Genomic DNA, 24051 nt, shown 5'->3' with positions numbered 1-24051 from the left:
GTTTAAAATTTTTTTAAATTTCAATTCTGTTGTACACCTTAATTTTTATTCGGCAATATAATACATAATAAAAGTAACAAATTAAAAATAACATGCAAACATTTTGATTCATATAATTTATTAATATATGTATTCTTAGTTTATTAGTTTAGTTACTCCTTACTCCTTATTGTTATTCGAATATAAACAAAATAAATAATATTATTACTCATATATTACCTATACTTGTTTATGTTACCGCGAATGTAATAAAATGATTAAAACGTTTAGACAATTCCATCACACTATTTCTAGGTATTCTGCACAATTCCAAGCGTCAAGCGTGAATTCAGAAGGACTTATTAAGCTAATTGAACCCCTCCAAAAAAAGGAACCTTATTAAATAACTACAAAATAAGTTGCAATCCCCAGTCACTCTACACATAGCTGGAGCTAGAAAGGAATATCTCGAGCTAGATTGGAATACATTTTTTTTTTTAATTTGGAATTTTCTCAAAAAATTAATAATATCAATTTTTTTTTTATGTCAAAAATCGTTTCCTCTGACGATTAGACTAATAGTTTGTGGATTCGCTCCAAAATAAAAGCTTTTCGTACAGGATTTAAGACTCCTTACTCAAATTAACACGAATTTTGTATTTTTGGGTAAAAATTACCCAATAGATGAAGTTTCATCAAATTCCGAAACTAAATTTGATGAAATTTTGAGTGATTTTCTCGATTTTTTAAAGTACTATCTTAAAAAATAGAAATTTTGGTCCAAATAATAAAAAATTTGGGTCCAAAATTATACGCGTAGGTTTAGAGATGTCGCTTAAAATTGTACGATATTTCGAAATAATTTCTGACGATATCTTAGAAACTTGCCGTTCAATCACAAAAAAAAACCAGTATTTCGCGTTTTTGTATTCAAGTCAGTAAAACAAACTGCAAAGTAAGAACATAAAAAGTATAAAATTATTAACTACTTTAAAAATGGTTATGAAAAGTTCATATTACCCCCCTCCAAAAATTATTCAAATCCGCAAACCTGCAGGTGTGGAATGTATTATGTTCTTTACCGGTAACGTATACATATTATACCTATAATAGTATAATGTATATTCTAAGAATTGATTTTTGACCAGTATGTTATAGGTAAGTAACTTATAATTAATAAATATGGAAAGGAAATTGTTCAAATATACATAATATATACCTAATATATACAGGACGAATTATATTTTATATTAGAGAAAAATAAAAACATGCATTTATTATCATAATTTTCATTCATAAAGTAATATGAATAATTTAGGGGATGTTGGATATTCAGTCTTTTAAGATGCCCAATTCAACAATTTCATCAATTTCCAAGAAAAGGTATTTTATGCTCACACTACATTTTCAAGTAAAACAGATAATTTTCTTTCAAAATAATAAATTGGGGTATGCACAGGGCAGTAAACCAATTTTAATAAAATTGTTTTTACAATTTATGTCCAATTTTTTGTTATTGGTATACAATTTTGTTTTTAATAAATTTTCTACAAAGGAGGTTATTTTGTTTATTCACAAATAACATTACCGGATACTATTGATTTGATTATATGCCATTATAGCGAAGATTTTGTTTTCCAACTCTAGAGTAGTGACACAATAGATCCTTTGCCTCTTCCCCCCCCCCTCCATCTCTCTTCTCATCAGCAACCGAACTCAGTTTTCACATTTTTTAAACAAAAGTACCTTTATCCATCGAATCTTTCCTTGAAAAAGGTCGATAAAATATCCTAACCAAATTTTAGCAAAAATTGAAAAATAACATCCTAACAAAATTGTTGAAAGCCTGTTTTTATAGTCAAATTACATTGTACTTTGTAAATCATTCGAAAAAATGGCATTTACTTGATACAAAGTACAATCTAATTTGACTATAACAACAGGCCTTCAACAATTTTTGTTTATATAATGTCTTGTGTCACTGTGACGCTAAGATCTTTATTTTAAAGTACAATATTTTTCGGCGTACAAAAAATTAATTCAACTGTAGGTTACAATGTTTTAATTGTACAATGTTCAATGTATATAATTTATAAAATAAATATTCATATATTCTGTTACTGCTGATATCAAATCACTTTCTTTTTAAAATCTTATACTAATTATACTAACGACTTTATAAATTCTAAACCAATATAATAAAATATTATAAATTAACAATAAAAACAACAAGAATCTTATTGTAACATCATAATAATAATTATAATAGTTACAAAAAAAATAAATAAATGTTCTACAACATTTTCAAATACACAAGTACAGAATGTCTTTATAGGAAAACTATTACATCATGCTCTTATTACAGATGGAACGAGATTCTAATAATTACATGCCAACTTCCAAAACTACGCGAATATTAAAAAAGAGATCACAGAATTATTTTCAATATCATCAATATTGAAGTTTCAAAACAAAATAATTTTCACGTAAAAAAAATATTAAATATATGCGTCGGGCAAAGTCTCGATTACTTAAACATAAATCTAACTGCTTCAAAGATCAAAGACTTGCATTGAATCTCTTCGGAGTTTGACGAAATTACTTAGCTTGTGTTGGTAAAGAATTTCTTTAAATATTGAGTAATATCTCTGGCAAGGTCAATTTCATAAAGGGAAATCATAAATCTTTTTAAGAGGCTCAACTATATCCATGAGGATAAAGCACTTATTTGAATTCTTATTTCTGTTCTTTTTTTTTAATAGACTTCAAGCCGACAAAATTGTATAAAATTATTCGTCAAATACTAGTAATACGATTTTTTTTTCCTTTTTATTTTTTTAATGACACTGTTAAAATTTATCCAAAGCATTTCGAATATTGATATAAAGAATAAAACTAACTCCAAAGCTTGGTTACTTTGTTATTTTAGAGTGCCAAGTAAAAAAACGATAGAATTCAGCTCAAATTATTTATTCCATACTTGTTTAACTACGAAAGCAACAGCATTGGATTCTATTCGTTTCCTTGTACTTTTTAACGTCTTTTTGATAACGAGAAAATTAATCATTTGATATTAAACATGATACTAAAAGTCTCTCTGTATCCAAATACAAGCTATCTAATTATAATTATGTACTACTCTAGCGTGGAATTGCTAATGACTGATTAACAGAATTATATATTCTAAAATGTAGTAAAAGGAAGGAGGTTATTATATAATACTTTAAACTATCGTGTATCATAAACTAAAACTCAACTATGTAACTAAATTACAGACCATTATGCAGAATAGTAACTAATATCCATAATATAAATGGTTATAGTTAGTAATAAAGATGGAAAATGAAATTCAATTTTCTTTGAATAAATTATTTGAAATCAGTTATTTAGTCAAGATACAAATCATCTTTAAATAGCTTTAGTATAAACATTTAATAATAGATGGCCTGATAGGTACCACATGTGAATAGGAAATATTCATGAAATTTAAATTTGGTTCAAATATTTTTCTTTCGTAACTTTAATGACTGGATATTTCAATTAAACCATTATTTTAGTAATTAATATCTTTTTAATTACTTAAAATTAATTAATAAAAGTACAAATTCAGTGAGGGCATTTAAAAATTTCTAAAACGGAAATTCAAATTTTTTTACGGACATGATATCATAGTACGGGCTTGTCAAATTTGTTGACATACTGTATGATATTAATTACTTACATTTTATATGGTATTTCATTAAATTATACTATTCTACGGCTTTTTATTTAAAAACTTAATAATAACGAGTGTAAATTCTGTGTTGTAAATTCATTTTTTTCAAGTGTAAATTATACATTGAACTTTCAAAAATTGACAGATCACGTACTTATACGTTATCAACAGAGAGCGCAAAAAAACTGCGTTTAAATATCTCAAAATTATAATGTATTTTAAATATTTTTTTACACTTAAATACAGCATTTTTAAGCAGTATTTATATTTTTTACTTTGTTATAACGGTGTAAACAATGAATTAAAAATATTTAAAAAAAAACATGAATATTCCCTATTGTAATGTTTTGGAAGCTTTAGTTAACAATTTAATTGAAAACAATTTTTTAATCGAAATTTTACAGTGTATACTGGATTAGTCTTATACTGTATATTTGCCACAGTCATATCTGTTCCTAAGTTTCTAATTAGATTAATTTTATAATGAATTGGTATTTCTTGTTTTCGTTTATACTTCTGATTTGATTTGAAACTTGTAGAACGTGTGTACGCTAATACAACACTATAATCTTTGATTTGATCTATAAGATACTTCAAATAATCATATTTAAATTGATCTTTCGCCAGTTTTTTATTATTAAAATCTCTTTCGCACCAGTAAAATGACTGAATACTATCAAAACACACTAACGCTATATTTGAGTTATCATGTATGATTGATCCCACTTTAATAAATGTACATTTAAGTTCAAATAAATTAAAAACATTACAAATGATAAGTCTTTTTAACGATTCACTAATAATAGACTTAATTTCATCTGGCTTGATATTGTTAATTAACTTTAATTTGATCTGCATTGACTTAACTAGACGATGTAAATCGAAATGATGTTCCGAATCAATTAAAATAGCACTTGCGTTTTTCCCATTAATCGAAATATTTTGAAACGTCGAAGGTAAAATTGTGTAAGCAATCATTTCCATAATAAATGATGTTTTTCCAGCTGATGAATCACCATACACTTCAATAATTTCATTTGGAAATGGTCCTCCATCCTTGAATATTCTTGAATGTAAATTTTTTAAATTTGCTCTAGCGGTCAAACGTGCAAAGAATTGTACACCCGATTCAATTTGACATGTTGCCATTTGGTTAGGTTATATTTACATATCTAAACTTTTAATATATTTTATAGTTTCTAGTAAATATATTAATTAATATTAAATTATACATACATAATGTTTATGACCCTTTATATGATTAATTTTAATTAATTTATAGAAAACTAAACGGAAATCCTTTTATGAATGAAAATTAAAAATGGCGTCAGTACAACTACCCAGCTGTATAATGGGGGCGTATTGGAAATATTATTTTACAACTTACAAGAATTTAATAGCAATTAAATAGAATTCACACAGCAATTAGTACTACAAAAATATTTGATAAGTGCTACTACTATAAAGTTGAGAATTTCAAGTGAATTTTTAATTATTTTCGAAGAATCGAATATATAAACAATTTGATGTCATATGTCATAATAACAGTAATTAATTTTGATTATTAGTCATATTCATGTAAACTTATTTTTTATTGTTATGTGAAATATTGTTTAGTGATTAATACCTATCTAGTTTTAATTATTCAAAGAATATTAGTCTATTATATTAGTGTAATATGGATCAGCACGAGCCCTTGGCATCGCCAAGGAGTTACCTTCATTGGGATATCAATAATTTAGTTCGAGAATTACGTCAAGAACGATTATTTGTATCGTCCGAGCAAAATGAATTACAAAAACTTAACGAACGTGTAAGTTTCGTATGAATTTTTCTTATTATTGTTTATTTTATAAAATGTCCTTGACTGTTTTTATTGTTTATCTGTGAGTGATTTCTTAATAATTTTCTTTGTATATAATAATTACCATACATTTATTATTTAGAAACAAATGTTTTAATAATTTTGAAATTTAATTGAAAGTTGAAAGCGTCAATTTTAATCCCCAACTTAGACGAACCTAACAAAACACTTCGGTTTTTATAAAACAAAATTTCTTTATTAGATGGCTCGATTTTGTTTCAAGTTTAGGATCCTAAGTTTGTCTATGGTGAAAGAGTCTTGTTTTAGTAATGATCATGAAAGTACTCTTATGGATCGTGAAAGTACGTTCGTGACAATCTTGTCAAGAAAGTGTAACATTTTCATTAATTATTATTGTGACTGTAGTCATGTCTATTTTAAACGACTATACTGAGCCAATTGCAAACGTAACGGCTCTTGTTGGTGAAATTATGAAAAATAGACTAAAGTAATTAAAGGCACTAGGTTTCAAAACTTGAAATCATTTAACAGTGTTCAAAAAACAAAAGCTATAGGTACAGAGTGTTCCAAAAACAATAGTAACAATCACTACTTAAGCAAATATTGGATACCAATTATTTATATTGGCTGGAATTTTGAAAGCAACGTCAAATAGTTGGTATATTCTATTACTCCAATTTTTATTCCCTAAAACCTTCAGGTTTTTCCCAGGTCTAACTCGTTTCAAGTCTATTTCAATGAGATAAAGAACCAAAACATAAATATCCAGTTCAAAGAGTAGTTCTCAAGATACTGTCAAAAATATCGAGCTTCATGTAGAATATTGGTAGTTAGCCGATTAATTATCGAGATTGGTTTCAAGCAGTTTCTTAGAATTTCGAATTTCTTAGACAGCATGATAGGATTATACTTGAACAGAGGGAATCATCAGAGAATTTTGATTCTTGCGGCCACCATGAATGTTTTGATTAAGTATTTTTTTAAATAAGTTTTATCGAATCGAATTAGAGAAAATGAAATAGCAGTCGCAACAGATATATCGTGAAAATATGCCTTGAAATAATTTTTATTTTTATGGACCATATATATAATCCAATTTTGATGTGACCTTTTCCTAATTTGTAAAAGTTTAAATAATTATCTTGTTTTTAGGTGGTTAATGAATCCATTAAATTGGCCCAATCTGCTTGGGTTACATCTCAACAAAGATTAAATTTGAATAGGCTGATATTATCACGACCTGATTCATCTCCCGCAATATGCTGTCAAAAGGCAAATTTATTAGAATCTACTCGGTTTATTGATGCATTTAAAGTGCTTCCGTATCAGGTAAAAATATTTGATCAAGCATTTTTTTTTCCAGAAAATTCATTTTATAAATTTATTTTAGGATTGTATATTGTATGGAGAATTTCTACAAAATTTACGTGCATCACCAGAATTGTTAGCACAATGTTTTGCATTAGGGGAACAAATATGTTCGCAACAAGCCCTTCAAGTTGTTCCAAGTCTGATATCTGGTCTGTATGGAAGTTTAGTGTTACCACATGATACCGTACTGGTGTTACGTTTGTTACGGCAACTTACAAAGTTGAAATTAATTAGTAGTGATAATCCTAGACGGTAATATAATTATTTGTCAAGAAAATTACAAAGCAAAATGATTAAATAACATTCAAATTATTTAAATTACATTTATGTATTCTAAGATGCTAGGTAGCTTATTTTAAACAATCCACCTGAAAATTTCTTCAACGGAGAGTTTTTTCGAAAATAGTCCAAATAAAAGATTTTCTACTACAGAGGCTTTAAATTAATCTTAACTTGCAAAGTCGCTTAAAAATCAGCTCATGTTCATAACTAATAAATATAGAGAATAATTTGAATCAATTAGAAAGTTATTCTTTGTAAAATAACAAACACCTCTTTTTGGTAACGTTTTTTTCATAAACCTTATAATTTCGGTGGAAAACAAATATAAAAATATAATTTTTGTAAAAATACCAATTTTCTTTTTAAATTTTGTCAGGCTCTGTTTGAATTATTACATCATTATGCTTTGTATTTATTTCACATTTCAATTTAGTATTTTATTTTTATAAGTTTTTATCTTCTTGTAGAATGCTTCGAAATAGTTCCTGTACTTTCTTTAGATTATATTCCGAATTCCATGAAGGTTTATTTACTTCAAAATTATTTTTAACTGCTGCACTTCAGTCACCAATATTACAACTTCTCAAAGATATAGAATATTTCTTGGATATAGATCCAGATAAAGCTGTAGAAAGATTTCCTGTAGAAGACAGAATAAAAAAATTTGGCAAAGAAGGAACTCAAGAATATAATGCACGAATTTCAAAATACCGTAAATGGACAATCAATTCATTAGAGGCAATAACAACAAAGTTTATAAACAGTATAAAAGAAAATTTATATTGTTTTCCAGCACCATTGTCTTGGTTAATTAAACAAATTGTTAATTTTCTCACAAAGTCTGGAAATTTTAACGCACAAGAGGTTTGTGAAATTTGTATGCTGTATATTTAAACGTAAAAATTAGAAACTGATGCCTAATTTTAAAAAATTGCGATTGTAAAACTTTCATAGTTTTGTGTGAAATCCATAAGAAAATTCTGTCAACTAAAAAAAACTAGTTAAACGGTATTTGTCGCACTTTCAGCGATAGTATTTTTTATTGTACAAATGATTGCGGAAAAAGTATAATCTATGTAATTCTTCCACAATAAATTTGAGATAGACAAGAGCACCGAAAATCAAATAGAAAAAAGAGTAAGATTTTCCGGAACGAGTATTGTCTTCGGTTTTTTGGACTTTCTTGCTTTATATTAAGAACAAATCGGTGTTTTGATAAAATTAATTCACCTTTTAAATAAAAATATGGCCAAAATTTGAGCAAATAATTTCTTTTCAAAAAGATTTAAAATTTTTTACTTTATTTTCAGATAAACGCAATGATTACAGACTTAGTATTTACTCACTTCATATGTTCAGCAATGGTTAATCCAGAACCGTATGGAATTATAGACACACCAATTTCATACATTTCTAGATTTAATTTGATCCAAGTCGCTCGTATCATTCAAATGTTGGCACTAATGAAATATCAGGATGTTGACACCAAAGTAAATGACTTATATAGTCTTTTTGATAAGGAATGTGTTTCTAATTTATTGGATACTATTCTTCAAGATGCATCTGAATCTTTGGAAGAAGTTCCATTGGCTATTGATAGTGTAGAACTCCAAGGAATGGTTCGGTCATCGGCTTTATTTACAGAAGCTGAAATTTATAACTTGGTAAGTATTTTAATTTTTTTTAAATCGATTAATTAATTATTTATTATTTGATAAATTTATAGATTGGATTTTTGCAAATGATATCGCAAGCGTTAGAACAAACTAGTGATGAAGCATCTGCCATTCCTGTAACGTCACCCGCAACAAACGTTGGTTTGGAAATGTTTAGCGTACATGATCGAGAAAAGTTAACAGTATTATTAAGTGGAATACCCACTAGACCAATAAATGGTGTTACCCAAACATTATCAAGCGATAGTTTATCTAAGTTAAAGAGAGAAAGTGATGAGGTGTCTTCAGATGGTAGTTCTAAGAAATCAAGTATCTTAGGAAAAGGTAATAAAATGCATAAAGGTAAATAAAAGATTTGATTAATTGTTAACTTCAGCTTCGCCTTCCACTTAAATATTTTTACTATCGGATCAAATAGTTACTAATCCACGGAGAACTAAATCTTCTTTGTCACTGTCCAGATCTTGCCATGAGAAAATGGACTCATTTGAGCCAGACTTTATTTGACGTCCTCTCCGACCTTATGTCCGTTTACGTCGAAACACTCCTGCTGTTGTTCCTAAAAAGTTCCAAATGGTTCATGGAGAGGCAGGGAATGGGTCAACTCTTTTTCGGAATAACAACGGGCCCTTTGATCAAAGTGTGTCTCACCTATGGAAGGTAGAAATAAGGAGAATCATCTCTGTGCGCTGCTGTAGCAAAAGTGTAAATTTTAAAAGCAAGTAATAAGAATAAGATAAAGATCTAAACACGTTGTTAGAGAAGGATAGAGAAGTTCACATCAAACACCTTTTACTACACCATCGTCATTCTGGTCAATTTTAGAACTGTTATTTTCTGTTTTCGGTTGATCACTTTTTTTTACCCTTATTTAAGATTGCCCTCCTTACCTCTACCTTCCATAGTCCCACCCCAGGACATGCTACTCCAATCTTACCTAACCTAACTTATAAACAAAATACATTATCTATTATAAAATGGATGATACAGTGGAAATTTCGGAGGATTTTTGTTTTATTTTTTGTTTTTTTCTTTTTTGTTACATTTCTCTATATACTAAGTTTATCAATAAATGATTTTTCCGATTGTATTCTAAGCGGCGTCTCTTAGAAAATTTCAAGAAATCGATACAAAATTATCTTCAAGTTCAATGGCTCTCGGTTTATAAAGCAATTTTTATCAACAACAAAAAAAAATTGGGTGTATTTGATGATTGTTCCATAGTTTCTGAAATATCGCCTAAAATCAAACACAGAGAGTAATTTATCAAATCGAAATTATACTGGAAAATCGGATATTAATAGAGAGTTAGAAGTCGATTTTTGTGATACTGAATAATAATCTAGGAAAATAAACAAATTATAATTATGAATAATCGAGTTATATTTTTATAATTTTAATATCATGTGTAAAATTACTGTTCAAATATTAATAATAATTAATTTTTTCATTACAGTTCCCAAACCACGTTTGAATAAATTATCTTTATTAAATGTGGAAAGCCATCAAAATATAAATGGAATAATCGAAGACCAAAGCTCAGCATTACAATCAAGTTCGCGACCCAGCTCAAGTGGAAGTGATGATTGCCATTTGAATCATGACGTATTGATTATTCCATTGAATGTTCCACAAGGAGAACTTGTTGGGTTACTTCCAGAACATAAAGTATTAAGCATGGAACTGAGTAACGGATTTAGCTCAAGCACAAATTTAGATAGTGTTACCCTAACAAACAATGTAGACGACTTTGTTTCTGAACAAGATTCAGAAGAACGTGACCAAATTGTTACTGAAACTGCTGGAATGGTTTTAGCAAGTGGTCAAGAGAAACGTACACGTTTTTCACATTCACACGATGAAGGTTCAATTGGTAACATATCAGACAATCTCGAGGCAATTAGTGAAGCTGCAAGTAACCATAGTGTAGCAAGTAGCTTAGAATTAGAAGAGAACGAAGATCAAAATGATAATGATAATTTATCGGATATGATTTCGGCAAATGTTTCTGGTCGCGGTACACCAAATATATCCGGCCGTGACACACCTAGTTCACAAGTCACAGAAGGTGAAAATGATGCACGTCAAATGGGAGTTGAAGCACGATTACAATTCGCCCCAACTGCTCAACCATTAATTAATAAACAAATTCGTTCGGAAATCGATGACAAATTTTGTAAATTTGAAATAAAGAAATTATTGGAAGGTGATGAAACTGTATCGATAATTTCGGACACTTGGTCAACTGATGTTTTAGCATCCGATAGTGAAACAATTGAAGCAAGTGAAAGAGATCGCCCATCATTTATGCCACCCGTTGTTGAACGTTTAGAACGTGCGAATGTTGTTGAAGGATTAGATCGTCTTGATACAGTTAGTGAGAGTGCATGGTCAACAGATGTTTTAGCATCGGATTCTGAACGGATGACGGAAGTTGATACAGATGATACTGCTAGTGTAGCACCAAGTGATGATACTGCAAGTGTGGCACGATCAGATGATACTGCAAGATCAGAAATTGAGGATACACCACCAGTTCAAATACATCGTCCTATTCCAATATCTATTCCCACTACATCCAATATGAATGGATCTTTAATTAATTGTGGGGCATCTACGTCAAGTAATCATTTAAATAATGGTCCTGTAAGTGCATCGAGCTCCCAACCCGATTCACCATTAGATATTCCTCTGCCACATAATTATAACATCTATTTACAAAATTCACCTCACTATAATGGCGGTGGCTCAAATCCAAATTTTAGCCCAAGTAATGCATTTCGTCCAATACAAGAAGGTAGAGATTCGATTACTCCAAATTCACCTATGCGTACTAATGTCAATGGCACACCTGTAAGTTCAAATTTAACGGGCAAAGGCGGTCGGAAATCAGATTATCAACGACGTACAATGGAGTATGTCGATAATAATGCGAATAATATACATATGCGTACGACTATTGAACGGAATCAAATTATACGATCAACATCAGAGCAATCAACAATGACAACACGTGCGACTGAGACCATAGAGCATAGGTCCTCATCTAGTATTCTACGGAATTCGGGCAATTCCGAAAACTCATCACGGCGTGAGGCGATATTAATTGATTCCAATTCCATTTGTATGAATGGATTGGAATTGTTACTGGAGGAAAAAGAACGCAAAGTGATTTCTAATAAAACTAATTCAACTCTGGTGCGACAAGTATCTACACCAAATGAATTTCCACAGATACCAAATCAAAAAAATCATAACAAGAAAATTGACGATATTTGTGACGGGGTTCGTTTAAGTAACATCAGTTTGAATTCAACTAGTTCCAGTTTAACATCCAGCAGTAGTAGTTCAGAAACAAATAAAAAGAACGCTAAAATGAATGGAAATCATTCTGATCAATGGAACCAAACATCGAATAATGCTAGTCAAACACAATGGTATCAGACTACAGACAGTATGGCTGTGTCAACTCCATCAAAATTACAAAATGATTTGATTGATTTATCAAGTGATTTACCATCATCGAGCTCTGGAATAGATAGTGTTTTAAGTGTTACCGTCCCAAAAGCTAATAGTTCTATACCAACAAGTGCAATCAAACCACAAATGACATCAACTGGAGCAATTCCCAAAAGTATTAGTTTTGATATGACTGCTGAGAAAGGTGATAAAGATATGATGGATGATGATCAAAAAAATAAACGTGGTTTCTTTGGAAAATTAAAAATGGGCTTTAAAAATCGTCGTGGTAAAACTGTTCGGGGAACGGATGATTTATCTGGTGGACGGTATGAAGGTGGGGATGGTGATCCCCCTAGATTTAAGCGGTACACGTCTCTAGATGATTCTAGCCCAAGTTTACGATCAGCAGTAGAAGGTACTTTTTATATGACATTATTTTTTAATTTCTAATAACAAAATAATACTTTTTTTAGAATCTTCTGAAGATATATTGGCGAAATATCGTAGAAAACCATCGAATAACAGTGATACAAACACGTCTGATTCACTTAGTATTAGTTCGAAATTGAAAAGTTCCACTGATAGTACGGCTGCGGGTAGTAGTGCTATATCAACAAGTGGAAATGATGAACGATGGCTGATTGATCATAACAATATTGAAAATTGTTTCGCATTTTCGGATGCTAAACGTAAATTACGTATTGTTTTGAGTACAGCTTCAGAACATTCTTCATCATGGGATATGAATGTAGGACAAAGACTGGTATTTATTGCCAAATTTTTTTATTTTGTGTAAAATATGTAGTAAACAAGACTTATTTGTGCTATTTAATCAAGAGACACACGTTTAATTCAACGGATGTTTTAATTGATGCATGTTCTTAGAAGTTTCATTAGTCAATGCAGTTTTATCTTTTTATTATTAATAACGGAGTACACAAGTACTTTGTTTTTCAAAGAACGTTGATATTGAATATTTAAAACTAATATCCGAATAAAATACACTGATAAACGTTTTCCACACGCTCAATGTTTATAGTTTAGTTTGATTATTTATATATTTGATATACATATTTATAGTTCATTTCATAAAAAGTTGAACATAAGTTTTAGCACTTGAATGCCAATAATAAAATAACGTTCTTCTTAGAGCTAACATGCTGTCTAATTTCAAAAATATATTTCTAAAACTAGGAAATTTCCTAGGATTCTAGGAAAAAATGGCAGTAAGTTGTTTAAGTGAATGACACTGCAAATTTTTAAAACGCACAATCAAATGCACTCAGAACGAATTTATTAAAGTCAACTGCCTAAAAGTTAACTAAACTATAGTATTTTATTTTAAATTAGTTTATATTTAATTTTTGGACTAAAATATAAAATTTTAAATTTTTAGCGGGCGCAAAATAATAATGGACCACCCGAAAACGAACTTGTATTATTTTTAAGACTGCAATTAGCGAAAGCACGAAACTTATGTGATTGGCCTCTTGTTACATTAATTAACGAAACATTACGATGTATTGCATTATTCGATTTGAATGAATGTCGAAAATTATTATTAGCATTACGACAGGAACATGTGAAACGAGGTGCATATATTCGATATTTAGTTCGATGTCGTCAAGAGTTATTAGCAACACTTGCACATATTGATAGGTAAACATAATAGACAGGTATCTGACAGGGAAAAAGATATATTTACCTCTCATGCGCTGTACATTTCAAATTATTGAGATGCTTTCAAACCACAGTATTAGTCTAGTTTCGTATTTTTTAAATCGAAAATTTTATTTGATAGAAATTTATATGAATGATAAAAAATAAAAAGATGATTTATAGCGAGTTTTTTAGTCTTGAAATCGTTTAACAGTTTGAAATTCTGATATACTTAAAACTTTGTTTAATAATTTTGTGTTAATTATTCCATATTTTGGAACTTAAATTCAATTAAAGCAAATGCCATTTGATTTTTGTATATTTTAAAGTGCAACAAAGTTTTTAGACAATTTTTTATAAGATTAGACATCGACTTAATTTCAGATTTGTATATTGGTGGAAATGTTGATCGATTCAGATCATACAAAGTAAACGTTAACTGTGATGTTATTTGGAGTACTCTCAGGAATTTGATATGTAATGACTCGTCAATCGTCTTTCTTCCCAGCTAGATATCAATCCTTAACTGAATTTTTCATTAATTAATATCAATTAAACCATTAATATCATAACTATTTATTCTAGTTTAAATACACAAATTATATCTGATAGAAAATTAACTACTAGTTATTTGGTAACAGTCTGTGTACGCATGTTTTTGGAACGACGTGAACCAGCTGTATTGTTGTTTTGCGAAGAATTTAAGAATCTCTCATTAGCTGATGAAAAAACTGATTTACTTTACTCGTTTATGGAGACATTGGCTACAGAAATGAATAAGGATAGTAATTGGAAAGGTATGTTTGAATTTTGCTGAAACTGATTGCCCCATTTTTACAGTTTTAAGGTCGAAAAGTATTAATCAAATTAATTTAGATTTTTTAATTAAGAAACCTTCCAACTTACCAGCTAGTCTCAGGATGGCAGATCTTCACAAAATAAAGCACTATAAATTTAAAATAATTCATTTACATTTACAGTATGAATGTTTTATAACAGTTTCTTTAATAATTAAATTTATTTATTCCTTTTAGATGCAAGCGAATCTCAATTAGAACTTGCACGAACAGCTATAGAAAGAACTTTAATCAGTAGAGTGTACATTAATGCATTATTTCCAAACGGTGATGGTGATATCTCTAGAGATCAGTAAGTACGGAATTATTTTCAAACTTTTCATTTGATTAATTTTTTTTCATGGATTTTAGGATGCTTTATGACCATATGAAGAAATTATCAAAAATTATATCACCAAATCATAAAGATCTACGAATACATAGTGTTTATCATTATGAATGTCCTTGGACTTCGGCACAGAATGCTATATCAGCAATAGCTGCCTACAAAACGGCAGCTGATAAAGTTCGATGTGTTATGCGATGTGCTACAGTTATCATGAATTTGTTATCATTAGCGTCAGAACGAGGAGTACCCACTGCTGATGATTTTACGCCAGTTTTAGTCTATGTATTAATTAAGGTACGTTGTTACACATAGAGTTCACTGAAAATTTCAACTGTGTAGATCTTATGCGCCTTTAAAAGGATCATATTGTTTGTTCGTAAATGACATCATTATTCTTATTTACCAAACTATGGATTTGATATGAATATTATGTTTATATTGTATTTTCCGTATTCTCCAATTATTTCTTCTAAGAATATTGAGTATCAACTCAATATTCAATTTTTATTTTTAATGAAATTACGCCCATATTAATGTTGTTTATTTAAATAAGAGTTAGGTATATTACGTATGTTTATTTCTAAGATATTGTAATAGTTCGAATAAAAACATCCTCACTTCGATTACTATATACAGTTTGGTCTAGATTAAGACCCCAAGATAACAAGACCTGATAGGCTGAAAATGGCGACTTTATATAATAGTCCACGGGACAGCAACCTTTTGTTAAATGATTAAACATGCTTGAAGCTTCGTGAGTGATTTCCTGTTGGCGAGCCTACCAATTCCCTTCAGTGTTTTTTAAGACAGTTTTCTCATTTTAAAACGCAGCACTTTCGTTCGAAAAAAATCGTAGAGAGGAAGTTTGGTAGATTTGCCAAAATGAAGCGTGTCATTGATTATTTAACAAAAAGGGTACTGCCCTGGGGACTATAAATCAGAAGTTTGAGTTTTCGTATTTATGAGAATCGTATTAAATTTCAAGTTTTTAATTATCTGATTATTCGTCAATTTTCAAACATATTAATCATTATATATAATTTTGAATGTTTTAGGCGAATCCACCGTCATTACTATCCACCATACAATACGTAAATAGTTTTTATGCTAATCGTCTACAAGGGGAAGAACAATATTGGTGGATACAATTTTGTTCTGTTGTTGAATTTATCAAAACCATGGATTATTCTGATTAAAAAAATATTTTTGAATATTGGAATAATTTCTTAAAATAAACGAAAGAATTTTTGAAGCAATAATTATAAAAGAAAATACTACCAACAATTTCTAGGTAAAAATTTTAATTTAAAAAAAAATCAACAACACCGTAGGTAGGTAATTTCGATTTATTTCTTTGGTTTTTAAATGGATTGTGGAGTATGTAGCTGTGATATATTATGTACGATAAATGTGTATAATATTTTTAGTATACGTGAAGATTGTGAAGCAGCTGCTATTATCATTTTCACTAAACAATGTCAAATCAATTTATTTATAGAGATTTATATATTATTAATTAATATTGTATCCAAAAACTATTCATTAATTTAAATAAGACATTTTTAGCATACAGTATTATTGTTTATTTTTATTTACAAAGGATCCCCCACTAATCTTATGGAAATTGCGATTATAATATGCTTATATTATATTATTTTGTAGATTTTGGTATCCAGTCAAAATTCTCAATGAGTATGATGATTCAATTGCAAACTATTTCGAGTTATGGGAATGTGTTTTTCGAAAATATTAAATGAATATTGTATGTACATGTGTCCACTTCCAACACAATAGAAAAAATTCACAAGGATTATTGATATTTCAACGTCTATGACCCAAATTGGTTTGTATTTGGATCAACCTACTCATTGAGAATTTTGGTCAGGATATCAAAATTTTGCAATTTGAACAAATTTAAACTAGATCCAATTCCCGTAAGATTAATGCGAGGTTATCAGTTATTTATGCAGAAAGTATTAATTTTACCAAACTAATTATAAATATATGCATTTAGAAATTTATTCAAAATAAACTCCGTTTGAGAGCTGAATATATCAGGTATCTTAACTTGCAACAACTTAAAACTAAAACTTAAGGGTGATTTTGATAGAATCAGTGTCAATGTGAGTCTACAAAATGATAAAATTGAAGATTCGCAGGATCTAAGAAGTATCAAAAAATCTTATTAACTATCCAAAAATAAACAGTTTTTTTTATTTTACTTACCTTAGAGCTTAGACAATGTTTTTTTTATCAAAATCAGCAACAAATGTTTTATCAATATCCTTAAAAAGATTCACTGCGGTGAAGTAGACCGTAGATCCAGTTAAATTGACGACTAGAGAAATAGTTCTTCGGATACATCCGAAAATCTCTCCAAAATATAGGACATCATATAACATATCGGCCGATGCTACAGACAATACTTTCAAATCCGATTTTTGTTGTCAAAATTATTCTGTTTATCGTGATTTATTAAATTATTTTTTGTTAGTTAAGAAAATTACCAAAAAAAAAATTCTGGAATCAATTTCGGTGTCAGTTGTCTAATTGTCGCATGAACCTAATTATGACTTTTAGATCCTCATGAAAATAAAAAAATCACGATAAAATTGGATTTTTTGCCATTTTTAAGTTTATTAACTAAATCTCCAAAACTCGGATGCAAGTAATATCGTAATAATTTTAAAAATTAAAAACTTGCATGATGGTTATTGCAGCAATTTTTTACATCTAGTTCATTTCCTTACGAGCAATAATATTTGTTGATAATCATGAACAAACATATATTTTTTAAAGTATTTAAAATGAGTTAATACTTTTAACAAAGATAATTTATCTATTTCATGGTACGCTGTGCTTTGTTATTATTTTTTTTTTTTGAGGGACTATCATATTGAAAACTAGTATTCCGTTTCTGCTTGATGATATTTAAAACAGCGTCGAGCGTCCCTTAATTCTTTCGAATATTAAATGTACCTAACTATAAAATATTATTATATACCACTTCATTGGTATGATGTCCATTAGAATTCGAGAGTTTTCACCACTGTCCCAATCAGAATCTTTTAGTAGCCAAATACATTATAATGAATAGACATAATCAAAGATCATAAATATTTCAGTTTAACTTAGTTATCTATAACTGTCCAAAAATGGTAATGAATATGGTTTTTTTTATACTAAGCAAGATATTTCTTTTGATTTTTCCTGAAAATTTAACTTTGTTTTGCAATTCATAAATAACATACTAATATCATAGAAATTAAAGGTGACAAGAACTGTCTTTTGGATTAATAACATTTCTTTTTTTTTCTAATTTTATGGAATATCCCTATTTTTAATATTAAGAAACTCGCTCATTTTGGGAACAACATATAACAACTATGCTTCCAATTTGTTTTTATTAGTAATTTGTGTGAAATATTTGTTTCTGTGAAAATGATTACAAGAAGTAAACTTTGTATTTTTAGGTCAACGGCAAATATTCTAATGTTTATTTTAAGTCGAAATAATTAAGTAAGTTTTGTTTTTAAGAATATATTATTTTCGTCAATGCTGACTTTTACAATCTAGTATACTTCAGGACGATAAAAAAGTTTTTAAGAACGTCTAGCCTCAATTTCTAAATACATTCCTATATTTATTTAAAATTTAAAATCATAATTTTACTATAAAATTTTTGGAAATTGAGTTTATAAAATATAGGCTGAATTTTTTTGTGTTAAAAATACAGTTCCCAAATAATTATGATATTCGAAAAATTCTGTTTCACAATCAAACTTATTGTTAGTTCCGTTTAAGAATGGTATGTGATACAAATGATAAAAAGTTTGGAATATCGGAGTATTACTCATTTTAAAAATACTCAATATATGAAAAGTCGTTAAACAGTCGAATTATTTACAGTTTTGTAAAATGCATTATAGTCAAATGGGAATTATTTGAAAATATTAGTATTTTTTACTTTAAACAAAATTATAAATACATGTTGAATACTGTACATAATATTTTTGTTATAAAGGATTTTAAATTATCCTGAAAATAAGTACTATTTGTTAAAACTTTAAAATTTTATTTGAAAAACGGGCAATAATTATTATTTTTTGTGTTTTTAAATACAGAATTTTATTTTATTTGCATAAATTTTTATTTAAATTATGAAAATTAATTTCATTTATATTCTATCTTTAATAACTGAAGTGTGTTCAAAAAAAAGAGAAAAACTAATGTTTATTAACTTGAAATTAGTCAACATATAAACGACAAGTTACAAAATGAATATTAAAATGGCATAATTAAAATATTCTGATAACGCCAGTGACAAAATGACCATTAGTTGCTTCAGATGGAGAAGTCTGGTGAATCTTAAGATCTCGTTTATTATTCGGAATAATTTACGCAGTTAAAATAAAATGAATTTGCCACATATTGTCTGTTATATAATCTAATTTATTTTAAGCATCCTATAAACTATTAAATCAAAGTGAACCCTCCTTTAACTTATATTAAAAGTCTTTACTACTATTATTCATTAAATTGTCGACTTAAAATGAACTATCTTGACATTATATAAGATGCGTTGAATGCATATAAAATCTGTAAATAATTCAAAATTACGAAATATATAAAAGTTCGTAAATTCAAATTAGATATGTAAAAGTAAAGAGAATGCATTTTATATAGAAAAAAAACTAATGATTGTATATAAAGAGAGAAATATTTTGAAAAATATTTATATATAATATACAACAAAAAATATATATTTTCATAGGATATAACTGAATATATTCATAAATCATAATACAAAAATATTTGATTTGTTATTTTTAAACTTATTGCAAGTGAAATCAGAGCTTATTTTAGGTAAATAATATTTTATTGTCACGATCATCATAATAATAGCTCGAATATTTGCAATAAGTAGTCTTAAATCGTAGTTTTAGCTGATGTATAGTGTCATTTTGATCCATTGTAGTAAATATATGCAGCTAGTTGTATAAAAATTGATTTTAATGAAAGTTTATTTCAAAGAACATTTCATGTTTAAATAAAAACCACTTGTATCAATCGAAACATTTTTAGTATTAAACCTTTTTTTTTAATTAAAGGATGTCAAAATTGAGTATATTAAACAAACAGTCGATAAACATGTTAGTATTTAGGCCCCTGTATGCTACTGACATTGTAATTCAGCGAGTTTCATATTAAGTTAAATCAATCTATTGAACTGACAGATTCTTTGGGAACACTAAAGTGTTAGAAGTGAAAAAAATTGATTCGTAAAACTGCCGTTTTGATATAAAAAATTTGATTTTTAAATTTTATTTTGAAGTATGTCTTACGAAATAAATATTTTAGCACGTTTACTTAAATGTAATATCTATTTCATAAACTAATTTAAAAATCCGGTTGGACATGTGTTTTACAGAGATAATGATATTAAAAATTCCGTAATATGTAATCGAAATTTGAAGTATGGTTTACGTTTCAGACGTCATTCTTTTTCATTTTTAAAATTTTGATGTTTTAACAGAAATCATTACGACAAGTTAAAAAGAATAGTTCAAGTATGTATGGATTTTGCAAAAATATCATTAGTCAAATAACGTTATAAGTTAGTTCAAATTATGCGTAACGAACGAAGTCATTAACTCTTTTAATAATCCTTTTAAATAAGTAACTAATTTTGCGAAGATCGAATATATCGAAAATAATTGGCTGACAAATGTCTTATTTTAATTATTCTGCAATTCAATCTTGCATTTGAATTATATAAATACTGCTTAACCTTGTGAATGTACGATTTATAAAAATGGGGTAATTAAGGGCAATAATAATAATTCATTAAAATCGATAAAAGAATTTATAGACAATTGTAAAACTAAAATAATATTTAGACATTAATGCTTGTATTATATAATTATATAACATATATAAAAAACTATATTTTTGAATAGTAAATATTTTTAAATTATTCATCTAAATGTGCGTTTTTATTTCTTTATTATTATTATATTAATATATACTTATTATATATTTAAATTATATATGTATTGTAAATTTTTGGTCTGTTATGATGGTGGCGATGGTGCTCTATTAACTCATTAATTGCCAAAAGTTAAACTTTTATCGTCTAAAATAAGAAACAAGTAATAAAATTAAAGACTTTAATTGCATAGTCATAAAAAATGGTAATTTAATCGATTTTTTTCATTTACTATAGAATTGTTATTAAAATACTTAAAATTAAAGAAACTAAAAAAATATTTCTAGGTTGATTAAAAGGCAGTTTAATTATATTAGGCACATCAATTATAATATTAGCCTGTTAGTTACACCAATTATAATAGACAATTCTTATAAATGTAATATTGTACAATTATGTATGAGTTGTTAGTAAATATGTGACCATCTGTCTTGAAACACTCTATATATTATGTTATCTGCGCTCACTTTTCCGTAGTTTCCAATCACCTCAAAATATATTTTGAAGAACGATATACAAATAAAAATTATTCAAATAGTTAACATAAGTAACAAAAACGAATCTCACGGGTGGATTGAATTCGAATACAAATTATGAAAAAATTTGAGGATAAAATAATTTTTTTTATATCACTCATTAAATTTGCATAAAAATTGGCCGTTAATGAGTTAACGTGTAAATATTTTGATAAGAAATAAATATAATGGTTGGTTAATTAACTATTGTTTTCTTTTGTGTTATAATGAGTAATTAGATATGAATATTTATAATGTTTATTGGATTCCAAAAATAATATGAACCCGTCCAGAATTTTTTTTTTTAAATTTCTTTTTTTCTTTTAAAGTAACAATATATAGAAATATTGTGATAAATGGATTAATTTTGAAAATAAATTCGAATAAAAATAAAATCATAATTACCGTTTTGATCCTGTATGTGTCTTGAGTTGTTTAGTATTAAATCCTTTGTAGAAAACCTTCGTATGAAAACTAGAAATAAATTATATATCACAATTTCTTTTTACATTAAACCCTAGCTAATGAAGCTTACATTGTATTTAAGCTTCATACATTGTATTTAAGTGCAGTCGCCAAGGACCTGGGTTGTCAGAGCGACTTTAAATAATGAGTTAGGAAACGCATACAAACATAAGCAAGGAGTTAAGCTAAAATTTTGAATCAATATTCATGAGGCCTGAGAACTTCTAACGACTAATTGAATCTATTCAAGAAAACGATCTGAATGAATTGTACTAATAATATACTCTGATTGTATGTAATCTCTGTGTCACAAAAATCGCGCGAATTAACATAGAGTGCATATACTAAAATGTGCGTTTTTTATGATACAGAGTTACGTGCTGTATAACTGTAAATTGAATTCAAACGCACCAATTTACAGTAAATCGATGTTCAAATAATTTCAATTGTATGTGTAAGAATTGGTAGCTAACCCTATTAAATAATAAGTACCTGGACCACCGACTTTCCTCGATTTGCGATCGAGAATTATTACCTAAATTTCAAGCTTTCTTTTTCGAGAAAACCACTAATTTTATTTGCATAAAAGCCTGTTTATTACGACAGTAAAGTAGAAATACTTTTTGATTTATAGGTGCTACATAATACTTGGTGTTGCATAGATGATTATTTTGTTTTCCGCATCTCTGTAGGTATGCCACCTATCTAATTAAATTCTTATGTTAAATACTATCTGTTTACGAATTTTCATCAAAATTGTTCGAGCCGTTTCCGAGATGAAATTTATATATTGACAAGTGAAAACAAACAATTGACTGAGTATAAAATTTCCGCCTAATTGGCGCCCTCACGGGTAAACAGTGATGTTTACGAAAAAATGTTTCAAACAAAAGTTGTTTAATTTTTGATAAGGAACATTTTTTATATTTAAACCTTTCTTCTATCTCTAACGGTTTACAAGATGGGTCCTACGGACCCAAGACCCAATTGACCTATGATGCTCATTTACGAACTTAACCTCACCTTTTACGTCCTGAGTACGCTGTAAAAATTTCAGCTCGATATCTTTTTTCGTTTTTGAGTTATCATGTCCACAGACGGACGGACGGACAACCGGAAATGGACTAATTAGGTGATTTTATGAACACCTATGACAAAATTTGTTTCCTAGCATCATTATTTTTAGGCGTTACAAACTTGGGACTAAACTTAATATACTATGTATATTTCATATATACATGGTATAAAAAGAGCGGTTGCGAGTCTGTTGTATAATATTCTATGGTAAAAGTAACCCCTTTACATATTTTTCTGTTTTAAGGATAAATACATAGACATAGTAATACCTCTTTGGATAAATAATACGGAGGGTGCCAAATAACAAGAATGGTAGGCCGCGATCGTAAAAAAAAGTTGGCGCTTACTTATACCGTGCGTTTTATTCTGAACAAGACTGACAAGACCAATTCCTTATTAAAAGCTTGTTTAATTCTTCCGGTAAATCTTCTATAAAAGATATCACATTGAAACGAATATTTCGAAATATCAAAGTTTTCATATGTATAGATTTAAAAGTTACTAAAAATTTAAATTTTTTAGGTAATTTTACGTATATTATGTATTTTAGTTGATTAAATGGAGTGTAAAATTAAAGGAGCACAATCTCTTACAGCTGCTCAATAAAGGCGCTCAGTAGCGTATAGAATATATGTATATGTATGCATTTATATGTATGAACTGTATGTATGCATGGTCTTCTGGAACATCAATCTTAATGCAATTTTAGGGTCAATTTTTAACACAGAGATTTTGCTTCTTTACTTCTACACTCCATAGTTGATTGTGAGTGAAAAGTATCATCAGAGATTATTGATTTAGGTGTTATTCTTTAGAAACAAAAAATGAGTAGAAGATATTCTTTTAGTAAC

General features: G+C 28.3%; 2 protein-coding genes across 4 annotated transcripts; one reads left to right on the top strand and one right to left on the bottom strand.

Moving 5' to 3' along the window:
* Window positions 1-3989: 3989 nt before the first annotated feature.
* On the bottom strand, window positions 3990-4949 carry LOC123293750 (DNA repair protein XRCC2-like). Its single transcript, XM_044874650.1, has 2 exons — window positions 4931-4949; window positions 3990-4866 (listed from the first exon to the last, which is right to left on the bottom strand). Exon 2 carries the CDS (start codon window positions 4841-4843, stop codon window positions 4055-4057), a length of 789 nt encoding a protein of 262 aa, XP_044730585.1. The 5' UTR covers window positions 4844-4866; window positions 4931-4949; the 3' UTR covers window positions 3990-4054.
* Window positions 4950-5258: 309 nt separating this feature from the next.
* On the top strand, window positions 5259-16430 carry LOC123292056 (serine-rich adhesin for platelets). Of its 3 annotated transcripts, none has more exons than XM_044872567.1 (13): window positions 5259-5507; window positions 6672-6848; window positions 6910-7142; window positions 7640-8036; window positions 8483-8836; window positions 8899-9172; window positions 10305-12725; window positions 12784-13073; window positions 13707-13969; window positions 14555-14766; window positions 15004-15118; window positions 15178-15448; window positions 16210-16430. In XM_044872567.1, exons 1-13 carry the CDS (start codon window positions 5373-5375, stop codon window positions 16348-16350), a joined length of 5283 nt encoding a protein of 1760 aa, XP_044728502.1. In that variant the 5' UTR covers window positions 5259-5372; the 3' UTR covers window positions 16351-16430. The 3 variants fall into 3 exon arrangements, with proteins under 3 accessions (XP_044728502.1, XP_044728501.1, XP_044728500.1); XM_044872566.1 differs by having other exon boundaries at window positions 8899-9190; window positions 12784-13058; XM_044872565.1 differs by having other exon boundaries at window positions 8899-9190.
* The last annotated feature ends 7621 nt before the right edge of the window (window positions 16431-24051 follow it).

Source organism: Chrysoperla carnea, chromosome 2 (genome assembly GCF_905475395.1).
Source record: "Chrysoperla carnea chromosome 2, inChrCarn1.1, whole genome shotgun sequence".
NCBI lineage: Eukaryota > Metazoa > Arthropoda > Insecta > Neuroptera > Chrysopidae > Chrysoperla > Chrysoperla carnea.
This window is presented reverse-complemented; position numbering and strand designations above follow the sequence as displayed.